Source organism: Palaemon carinicauda, chromosome 31 (genome assembly GCF_036898095.1).
Source record: "Palaemon carinicauda isolate YSFRI2023 chromosome 31, ASM3689809v2, whole genome shotgun sequence".
In the NCBI taxonomy this organism is placed as follows: domain Eukaryota; kingdom Metazoa; phylum Arthropoda; class Malacostraca; order Decapoda; family Palaemonidae; genus Palaemon; species Palaemon carinicauda.
In genome coordinates this window covers 9,670,880-9,682,744 of record NC_090755.1, presented here as the reverse complement: position 1 = coordinate 9,682,744, position 11,865 = coordinate 9,670,880, and the positions used below count along the sequence as shown (strand labels likewise).

The following is an 11,865-nucleotide window of genomic DNA, read 5'->3' as shown; positions in this document are numbered from 1 at the left end:
TTTATTTTCAGAGAGAGAGAGAGAGAGAGAGAGAACTTTTAATTAGAAAAGAGTAACTCTAAATGCTGACGATTTTTCGCATTAGATCCTTTTAGCTACAACAAATAAACAACACAGGTAATTTATATTAAAGTTATTCCCCATATAAACCCTAATTCCCATATATTTACATTCAGTCACTGGTCCAATTTCATTTAATCAATGGAAAAAATCTATTATTAAAAATAAATTGAATTTACGCAGTTATATCTTAATGAGGGCATCTAAATACCTGAGTGGTACAGGTAAATTTATAGCAGCTGCCCCACTATTAAAAGTGAGGACTAGTTCATAAGGGTGACGGAGCAAAGAAGGACTTGATACAAAGACAACTATTATTATTATTATTATTATTATTATTATTATTATTATTATTTCTAGCCAAGCTACTAGTAGGAAAAGCAAAATGCTATATGCCCAAGGGCTCCAACAGGGAAAATTAGCCCAGTGAGGAAAGGAAATAAGGAAATAAATAAATGATAAGAACAAGTTAACAATAAATCATTCTAAAACAGTAACAAGGTCAAAACAAATATGTCATATATAAACTATTAACAACGTCAAAAACAGATATGTCATTTATAAACTATAAAAAGACTCATGTCAGCCTAGTCAACATAGAAACATTTGCTCCAACTTTGCTCAAACAATTAACTTTACTTATAGAAACAGATATTTATGGGCCTCCTACTGGTCAAATAAGAGAGATAACTGCTTGTTTACATTCATCAGCTTTTGAATTGTGCATAAAAATAGATAATACAACATCGGAGTTGGAATTAGCTTGCTATACTCCTCGATTTTTTGACGCGGGTTCCGAAGACGGTTGCAGCACTGAAGAAAACGTAGATAGGGTATACTTCTTTATTTGTATGTGCGTTGCTTGCTGCACGTGCATTACAAGGTACCAGAGCCCGAGCTTCGTGACGGTAAACTCTTCTATATTACTGATATTTTTTCACAGTACCAGAACTTTAATAATATCAATACTAAAATGAGTCATACAGCTATCGTTTACTTATCATGCGTACATGTTTATTAATAGATAAGATATTGATTACATCGCAAAATTCTATAATAGCTCACTGTACACCTCTTTTCATCCCTTGAAATTAGTCAATAACATAAACATTACTCCCAGCTGCACCTCTACCTCAATCCGCGACCTTCTTATCCCATTTCTGTGGTGTTGACAGTATATCAACATGGACCATTTAGATATTTTAGACATCTTGTACGAGAAAGCACCTAGATTTCATAAACAACTTGAGTCTCTAGTTATAATTACAATTAAGGTGCTATTAGATTGATATCAAATATTTACATGTGACCTCTACACCTAAAATTTGCTTTGACATCTGTAACTATCCATATATGTTTTTAGATGGGATATGAATCATAACACAACTAATAATTCACTTTGAAGTTCATAACTGGCCATGATAGCTTTTAGTTGGATATCAAATTGTTACATTTGGCTTAAACCCTATAACTAGAGCCAACATTGGCATCTGAATTCCACTTCGACATTTTAAAGTATCCATTACTATTTTCAGATGTATATCCAATCTTTAGGTACCACTAAAACTGCCTTAGTCATTCACTAAATTACATTCCATAAAATATAAAAATGTTCCCAATAGGTATATGATAAAGGTGTTATCCACCAAGCCACCTCATCCTCACTCCTTGTTCTGCATATCTTTTAGCTCACCTGCAAACATCCACCAGCTCTCACGACAGCTAATGGGACAACATTGTATTACCACCCGCCATGTTCTTAGTGACCACCTCGAGAGTTTCTTGAAGGTCTACGAACAGCGGCTGAAGGGCGTCCATCGTTGCCTCCGCCATGGTGGCCGTCTCGTCGGGGACCTCAGGCGACAACTCCAGCTCCGTCAACTCGACCCTCTCCAACGGGACCTCTTCTTCCTCTTCCTCCTCCCTCCACTGGTCTCCAGAGTCCTTCAGGAGGTTCTTCCTCTCGGCGACGCCCGCCGCTCGCCTCGTCGTCCAACGAAAAGAATGGCGACGACATGACCATATACTTCGATTTCGGTGCTGGGAACTCCAGCGCCGAGGATAGATCTTCCTTGGGTTCATCATCATCATCATCAACAAAATTCCCTTCTTCATCTACTTCTGCGTCAGCGAATAGTTCCATAGAAAGATTAGCTATCCCGATCGACCCTTCGACTGGCATCCCCAAGATCAAGTGCTGCTACCGAGCCATTCACAGGGTGGAACAAAAACCGAAGGTGTATAATGCAGCGGCAGATGGAAGGTGGAAGTAAGTTGAGGCGAGAAAGAGCTTTAATTGTATGTGTATTTTCTGTTAGTGCACAAAAAAGTTTAATTTGTTCTATGCAGTCATTAAATTAAATGAAATATCCAAAATCTAAGCATAAATACGACTAACTGGTTTGTTTAAACCTACTGGCATTCCAAACACACGACATCAACGACATTAATAAATTTTATCGTTGAACAATCTTTATGAATTAAATATCAAAACTTGGCGAAAGAAAAATCACACATTACGAGGGATCAAAGGGTCTTCCTAAAATTCATTAAACCTTATATAATTTCATGCAATGCAATAAAATCTATAATGCAATGTCATTTAAGTAAACAACCAATTAACTAAGCTGCTACAGTACTGCTTCACTTAATAACACTAGATAAGAAAGTAAACAACCCTAAAATCTATGCTGCTACAGTACTGCTTCACTTTCTGACCCTAGTTAAGAAAGTAAAAAACCCTAAAAACTAAACTGCTACAGCATTGTTTCACTTACTGACCCAAAGTAAGAAAGTAAACAACTCTAAAAGCTAAGCTGCTACAGCATTGCTTCACTTACTGACCCTAGATAAGAAAGTAAACAACCCTAGAAGCTAAGTTGCTACAGCATTGCTTCACTTACTGCCCCTAGATAAGAAAGTAAACAACCCTAAAAGCTAAGCTGCTACAGTACTGCTTCACTTACTGACCCTAGTTAAGAAAGTAAAAAACCCTAAAAATCAAACTGCTACAGCATTGCTTCACTTACTGACCCAATTTAAGCAAGTAAACAACCCTTAAAACTAAGCTGCTACAGTATTGCTTCACTTTATGACCTAAGAATTACTTAATTCAAAACTCCAATGACCTCTAATCTTATGCCACAATTTCAAATTAAGATCAATCAGCCACTTACTAAGCTTCCTTGACCTTGTCTCTCCCATTCTTCCTCAGGTACAGCGGATGGTGCGCTCCACTTGAGGGACCTAAAACCTCCATTAAAGAGGAGAGCATCTTAGTGTATTGCAACATGAGCCATGTTGTCGTGTATAAAAACGTCCACTACTTTATACAGAGAGACAAAGTGTCGAAACCGTCCCCGCTGCCGCAGGGCCGAGGTGGTGGTGGTGGTGCCTTTCAGTCGAAGGTCAAGATGGCCAACGGCCCAAATCAAAACGCGTCTGACGGAGGTGAACGCGGAACGAATAACTTTTATTCTAAGCCACAAAATGGTGGGCCGGGCATCGCCGCCAGATGCGGGTCCTTCTCAAGCGATGCCCGGAGGCGAAGTCGAGAAACTCAGCGTGATCATCTTTGGGACGGACTCGGCCTCAAGACTGAATATGCGCCGCCACCTGCCTAAGACGTACCAATACCTAACCAGTACCCTAGGGGCAGTGGACCTCGCGGGGTTTAACAAAGTGGGCGACAATACCTTTCCCAACCTCGTGCCCATAACTATAGGACTTAGCCATCATGAGCTAGCCAACCACTCTTGCGTCCCTGACAAGGAGAAATTCGACAATTGCCCCTGGATCTGGAAGGACTTCAAGAGGAATGGATATGTCACAGCCTTTATTGAGGTAAGGTTCTTTTACTTGTTAGCAGTAGAAAAAAAGCAAAAGTCTCCATAGGCTAAAAGCTATTCTATTGTCTATTTTTCTTATATCTTAAACAACCCTTGTATATTTGAGGTAGGTTTATTGACACACACAAAAGTTTGCCTTTACACACAGGTTGTTTTAATGGTACCTATGTATATAGATGGAGATGCCGTGAAGTGCGTTGTCAGATAAAAGACAGTGGATTTCGGTTTGGGTATGTGGGATAAGAAAATGAGTTGTGAATGGGATGAGGAGTGGATGCTGTTTGTAGATGATACTGAGCTGATTGGGGACAGTGAAGAGAAGCTGCAGAAGCTTATAAAAGACGTTGGAAGAGAAGAAAATTGAGAGTATTTATGAGTAAGAGTAAGTGGAAACCAGAAACATGGAATAGGAAATGCTGGAAGACATGGATTGAATAGAAGTATTTGAAATGTTGATTTGTAGAAGTATATCAAAATAAATATGCTGGATAACAGTAAGACAAGAGAGGAGGCGAGTTACAGAATAAGATAAGCAACAAGGGTAGTAAGATTTATACCAGACTAGTGAGTGACTTGAATTGTATGTAGAAGCCAAGATATGAGCTGTTTAACTAACTCTCCTTTATAGAAGCGAAGTGAGTATAAAATAGAAGATTGAGGTTCTTGAGATGTACTGTTTGCATAGCATCTGAAGTTTAGGAAGGACTGATGAAGTGAGAAACGGTGAAGTTGTAAAAAGGTAATCATAGCTGAAAGGATGGATCAGTGTATTTTGAGTGGTTTAGTCAAGTGGATAGAATAGACGGGAATAGGTTATTGAAAGTTGTATAATTCAGAAGCTATAGAACATAGGAACATAGGTGGACCTGGATAGGATTGGATGTGAAAGGCATACTGGAAAGGAAGATCCTTAATACCAAGGAAGCACTAGACCTGGTGCAATACGGAGATGATTGACGCAAAGTTTATAGAGGCAGTTTGACGAGTTGCTGATGAGATTTCATATAATAAGGTCATAGTTTTGCTCCACTGGAGTTCATTCACTATTCTACAGTTAGAGAATGAAAAGGGCCGTAACTTTTATATTGTTTTTATACTCTAGAACCCACCCTGATGTGAAAAACAGCAAAATATATATATATATATATATATATATATATATATATATATATATATATATATATACATATATATATAGGGCTATCTTAACATGGTGAAAGGGTTTGCGCATCACCATGATCAGCAAAGCTGTACTAGCCAAGGCCACCCCAAACCAAGTTGGTTTTCTGTGAACGATCAGACGAAAATCTCCCACCATGCACAATCCTTACCCAGTGGGGTGATGAAATCTGGGCAAACCCCAGACATGAATATGGACATGTCTGAGGCCTTTGTCTTGCAGTAGACTAGAAACGACTGCATTTTTTGTTGTCGTTGTTATTTATGTATATTGTATATCTATATCATATACTGATTTGTGTGTGTAGGAGAGAGTATGCATAACCAGGGCTACATGTTTGATGTTTAACTCTAAAATACTTTGTAAAATGATTTAAAGTGAGGCTTAAAAGCCCGCTATACCCGCGATATCAAAATGCAATCCACAAAAGCCCGAAATGTCGGTACCTAACAGAAGTACTTGGCATTCCTCAGTGACAGCGGGGCTGTCTAAATGGCAGAATAAATTCCTCGCCTCGAAATGGAATGTCCTATATATTACGCTCTCTGCATCACAACAACAACAACAACAACAACAACAGCAATTTTATAAAAAGTTTTTACTATCTAGCACGAGGTAAATGGGCATAATGGAATTCCGACTAATTATTAAAAGTCCACAGGAAATTTTCAAATTAATTCGTAAAGAAAAAATTAAAAAAACACTGGTCGGTGAGTGTAGCGCATAGCGGACATCAAACGCCCCGTTCTAATTATATTCCAGGAAACTCTTTCGGGAGTTTTTAGTCATTTTATCTATACATAGATAAATGTATATATTCATATATTTAAATATATATATATATATATATATATATATTATATATATATATACAGTATATATATAATATATATAAATAGGATGGAGAAAAGCCAGCGTAGCATCATACATGTATTTTCCAAATTTTCGAGACTTTGGGTCTCATCATCAGGGCTGTAAAATATACAAATTAAAAAAGACTCAGGATTAATATTAATACAAAGGAAACAACATAAAAGTTAAATATAATCATTTTAAAAATGAACTAAAAAAATATATATAAAAAATTATAATTAAAAAGTGAAGAATGCTTAAGTTAGTACCTATCTCTATGGAGTTAAAAAACTTAAGCATTCTTCACTTTTTAAATTTTAATTTTATATATATATATATTTTCTAGTTCATTTTTTAAATGATTATATTTAATTTTTATGTTGTTCCATTTGTATTAATATTAATATTGAGTCTTTTTTAATTTGTATATTTTGTATATTTTACAGCCCTGATGATGAGACCCAAAGTCTCGAAAATTTGGAAAATAAATGTATGATGCTACGCTGGCTTTTCTCCATCCTATTTATACTAAATCTACGGCGTTCCACATGCCCCAACCTTCCTATATATATATATATATATATATATATATATATATATATATATATATATATATATATATATATATATATATATATATATATATATAGTTATGAAAATAAATATGTAGGCTTAAACTGTAATATTTGGAAGTGTTAGTTGGAAGTAAAGAAAGATATAAAAGGTGATGGGTTGATGTAGTGTGTGTATGTATGTCTATATGTATATATATATATATATATATATATACATATATATGCATATATGTGTATATATATACATATATATATATATATATATATATATATATATATATATATATATATATATATACATATATAAATATATATATATACATATATATATATATATATATATATATATATATATATATATATATATATATACATACATGGACTCTCCTGTCAATATGTGTCAAGGAGGGGATGATGATGATATATATATACATATATCTTTCTACTTACGTCTACTATATGAATACATACATCTGTCTATATATATATATATATATATATATATATATATATATATATATATATATACATATATATATATATACATACATATAATAATTACGAAAATAAAAAGGCAAGTTTAAAATGTAATATTTGGAAGTGTTTGCTGGAAGTAGAGAATGATATAAAAAGCGCGAGGCATTCCAATGCTGTTTATGTTACGAATGTGGCAGTGATTAATGGCACCTTTTCTCTCTTAAGCCACCCGTTAAGGAAAACAGCCCAATGGGTGAATAACTTTATCTATCTGTCTATCTATCTATCCAAAGGACTCGCCCTGGATGGGGATGTACAACTACATGCACAACGGCTTCGTGAAGCAACCGACGGACTTCTACGGCCGCGCCTTCTTCCTGGCTTCCGAAAAAGAAATTGGAAATGAGAAACATGGCAACTCGAACGTCTGCCAAGCGGATAAACTGAGCATCAAGGTGGGTGTGGGTGACTCTACTCTTTTGCTTTTTTTCTCTTTTTATTAAAGATCGGAAGATTCTTTTTTTTATTTCTTTCCTCATTCTTTAAAAGCTGAACAGTAAGGAAGGAAAAATTATAGTCATGAAAATAATCACAACAGGTAAATGGAATTCTGCAGGAGAGAGAGAGAGAGAGAGAGAGAGAGAGAGAGGGGGGGGGGATCAACTGAACAGTAAGGAAGAAAAATTTATAGTCATGAAAATAATCACAAGTAAATGGAATTCTACGAGAGAGAGAGAGAGAGAGAGAGAGAGAGAGAGAGAGAGAGAGAGAGAGAGAGAGAGAGAGAGAGAGAGAGAGAGATCAACTGAACAGTAAGGAAGGAAAATTTTTGTCATGCAAAATAATCACAAGGGGTAAATGGAATCTGCAGGAGAGAGAGAGAGAGAGAGAGAGAGAGAGAGAGAGAGAGAGAGAGAGAGAGAGAGAGAGAGATCAACTAAACAGTAAGGAAGGAAAATTTTTAGTCATGAAAATAATCACAAGTAAATGAAATTCTACGAGAGAGAGAGAGAGAGAGAGAGAGAGAGAGAGAGAGAGAGAGAGAGAGAGAGAGAGAGAGAGAGAGAGAGAGAGAGAAAACCAACTAAACAGTAAGGAAGGAAAATTTTTAGTCATGAAAATAATCACAAGTAAATGAAATTCTACGAGAGAGAGAGAGAGAGAGAGAGAGAGAGAGAGAGAGAGAGAGAGAGAGAGAGAGAGATCAACTAAACAGTAAGGAAGGAAAATTTTTGTCATGAAAATAATCACAAGGGATAAATGAAATTCTACAAGAGAGAGAGAGAGAGAGAGAGAGAGAGAGAAGAGAGAGAGAGAGAGAGAGAGAGAGAGAGAGAGAGAGAGAGAGCCAGTGGCCATCGGACGAGCGATTAATCTTTGAAAGAGGCCTACGGGCCGGGGAAAAGGCCTTCAATATGGATGAGGGAATGCCGGTAACATCAAACGAATTCGCAAGTAAAGGGACGAGGCCATTAGCCCGAACAGTGGAATAGATTCAACATTGTTAAGGTTTAATGGTGGTTTAGTTTATGTTATGTTTTTTTCTTCATTTCATTATATCTTGAGACAGTTTATCCTTTAATTTCTTAACATTTCAAAGTCTGTCCCATTCAATTTGGTCAAGTATAAAGGTTTAAAGGTCGTTCATGAATGGTTAATTTTGCAACATTTCATAGTCTGTCCCATTCAATTTGGTCAAGTTTAAAGGTTTAAAGGTCGTTCATGAATGGTTAATTTTGCAACGTTTAATAGTCTGTCTCATTTTATTTGGTCAAGTTTAAAGGTTTAAAGGTCGTTCATGAATGGTTAATTTTGCAACATATAATAGTCTGTCTCATTTTATTTGGTCAAGTTTGAAGGTTTAAAGGTCGTTCATGAATGGTTAATTTTGTAACATTTCATAGTCTGTCCCATTCAATTTGGTCAAGTTTAAAGGTTTAAAGGTCGTTCATGAATGGTTAATTTTGCAACATTTAATAGTCTGTCTCATTTTATTTAGTGAAGTTTGAAGGTTTAAAGGTCGTACATGAATGGTTAATTCTGCAACATTTAATAGTCTGTCCCATTCAATTTGGTCAAGTTTAAAGGTTTAAAGGTCGTTCATGAATGGTTAATTTTGCAACATTTAATAGTCTGTCTCATTTTATTTAGTGAAGTTTAAAGGTTTAAAGGTCGTTCGTGAATGGTTAATTTTGCAACATTTAATAGTCTGTCTCATTTTATTTGGTGAAGTTTGAAGGTTTAAAGGTCGTACATGAATGGTTAATTTTGCAACATTTAATAGTCTGTCTCATTTTATTTAGTGAAGTTTGAAGGTTTAAAGGTCGTTCATGAATGGTTAATTTTGCAACATTTAATAGTCTGTCTCATTTTATTTGGCGAAGTTTGAAGGTTTAAAGGTCGTTCATGAATGGTTAATTTTGCAACATTTAATAGTCTGTCTCATTTTATTTGGTGAAGTTTAAAGGTTTAAAGGTCGTTCATGAATGGTTAATTTTGCAACATTTAATAGTCTGTCTCATTTTATTTGGTGAAGTTTGAAGGTTTAAAGGTCGTTCATGAATGGTTAATTTTGTAACATTTAATAGTCTGTCCCATTCAATTTGGTCAAGTTTAAAGATTACTCATGAATGGCAGAGGCAAGGGACAGTGCCAATGCCCCAACAGGACAATGCCCAAGAGACTGACCATAAATACCATAATTAATACCCTAAATATCCTAAAAGAAATCCTATAATTTTTAGAAAAGGATATCAAACTAGTGTACAGTATATGAATAATGTATTATATCAATACAAAAACACACTAAAACCAAGTATATGATCAGCACCCAAGGACCCGTTCTCCATCAAGTTAGGACCAGGGAGGGCCAGGCAATGGCTGCTAATGATTCAGCAGGTGGAAGACTTTCTTCCTCAGAGTATGACAACGTTAAAATACTCCTTTTCACTCTCAGGTGGTGCAAGAATTCTCCCTTGAATTATGAAATCGTTAAAATACTCTTTTTCACCCTCAGGTGGTGCAAGACTTCTCCCTTGAAGTAGGAAAACGTTAAAATACTCCTTTTTTCCACCCTCGGGTGGTGCAAGACTTCTCCCTTAAAGTATGAAAACGTTAAAATACCCCTTTTCACCCTCAAGTGGTGCAATACCCCTTTTCACCTTCACGTGGTGCAAGACTTCTCCCTTGAAGTATGAAAACGTTAAAATACTCCTTTTTTCGCCCTCAGGTGGTGCAAGACTTCTCCCTTAGGTATAACTATATTAAAATACTCTTTTCACCTTCAGGTGATGCAAAACCTGTCCTTGAAAGTATGACAACGTTAAAATACTCCTTTTCACCTTCAGGTGGTGCAAGAATTCTCCCTTGAAGTATGAAAAAGTTAAAATGCCCCTTTACACCCTCAGATGGTGCAAGACTTCTCCCTTGAAGTATGAAAACGTTAAAATACCCTTTTCACCCTCAAGTGGTGCAAGACTTCACCCTTAAAGTATAACTATATTAAAATACCCTTTTCACCTTCACGTGGTGCAAAACCTGTCCCTCAAAGTATGACAACGTTAAAATGCTCCTCTCCACCCTCAAGTGGTGCAAGACTTCACCCTTAAAGTATAACTATATTAAAATACCCTTTTCACCTGGTGCAAAACCTGTCCCTTAAAGTATGACAACGTTAAAATGCCCCTTTTCACCTTCAGGTGGTGCAAAACCTGTCCCTCAAAGTATGACAACGTTAAAATACCCCTTTTCACCCTCAAGTGGTGCAAGACTTCACCCTTAAAGTATAACTATATATAAAAAACTTTTCACCTTCAGGTGGTGCAAGACTTCTCCCTGGAAGTGGCCCGCACCTTCCTGGACAGGCCCTCGTTCAGCCTCTACTGGTCCGCCAGCGTCAGTCACGACTACCTCAACCTTCTGCGACACGCCGACCTGCCTCACCTGGAGTACCTGCGGCAGCTGGAGCGGATGGGCGCCCTCAACCACACGGCGCTCTTCTTCGTCAGCGACCACGGCATGAGGTGGGGCAGCATCCGCTCGACCTACGTCGGGATGCTGGAGGAGCGTCTTCCCTACGTCTTGGTTTATCTCCCTCAATGGTTCAGAACGAAGTGAGTGGCAGGTGACGCAATGAAGGGGAATTTGTGCGTTTGTGGATGTGGGGGGGGGGGGGTGTTTAAGCCAGTGGGTTTTTTTTAATTAATAAGTTTGCATAATTATATATGTATGCATGTATTAACACACACACACACACACACACACACTATATATATATATATATATATATATATATATATATATATATATATATATATATATATATATATATATATATACATATATATATATATGATAAATTTTGCACATTTTTACGTGTTTTTCATATTCAAATAAGCCATATATATTTTTGATACATTAATGTCTGGATTCTCTTAACGACCTCGGGATCAGAGCCCCAGGCGAAATCACACAAAGACAAGAGCTTGGCTCCGGCCGGGAATCGAACCCTGGTTGGCAAGCCTGTATAGACAGTGACTAAGCCACTTGGCCACGAAGAAGGATAAAAGTCAATGACAATTCTTCTGTACTTATACCTGTCGAATTCAGGTATTTTGTACTTAGAATTGAAATCAACCCATCCTCACCATCGTAGCTAATTGGTAGTTTGTTACTTGGCATTCAATTAATGATAAGTTTTGCACATTTTTACGTGTTTTTCATATTCAAATAAGCCATATATATTTTTGATACATTAATGTCTGGATTCTCTTAACGACCTCGGGATCAGAGCCCCAGGCGAAATCACACAAAGACAAGAGCTTGGCTCCGGCCGGGAATCGAACCCTGGTTGGCAAGCCTGTATAGACAGTGA

The 11,865-nt window shown here is 36.6% G+C and overlaps 1 protein-coding gene across 1 annotated transcript in view; it reads left to right on the top strand.

Moving 5' to 3' along the window:
* Positions 1-11,865, top strand: part of LOC137625092 (uncharacterized) — a 45,200-nt gene that overhangs the window by 15,617 nt on the left and 17,718 nt on the right. Inside the window, 5 exon segments of the mRNA XM_068356024.1 lie at positions 1,839-2,329; positions 3,275-3,433; positions 3,435-3,903; positions 7,286-7,447; positions 10,809-11,104. Of these exon segments, the coding sequence (XP_068212125.1) occupies positions 1,839-2,329; positions 3,275-3,433; positions 3,435-3,903; positions 7,286-7,447; positions 10,809-11,104 (1,577 nt within the window).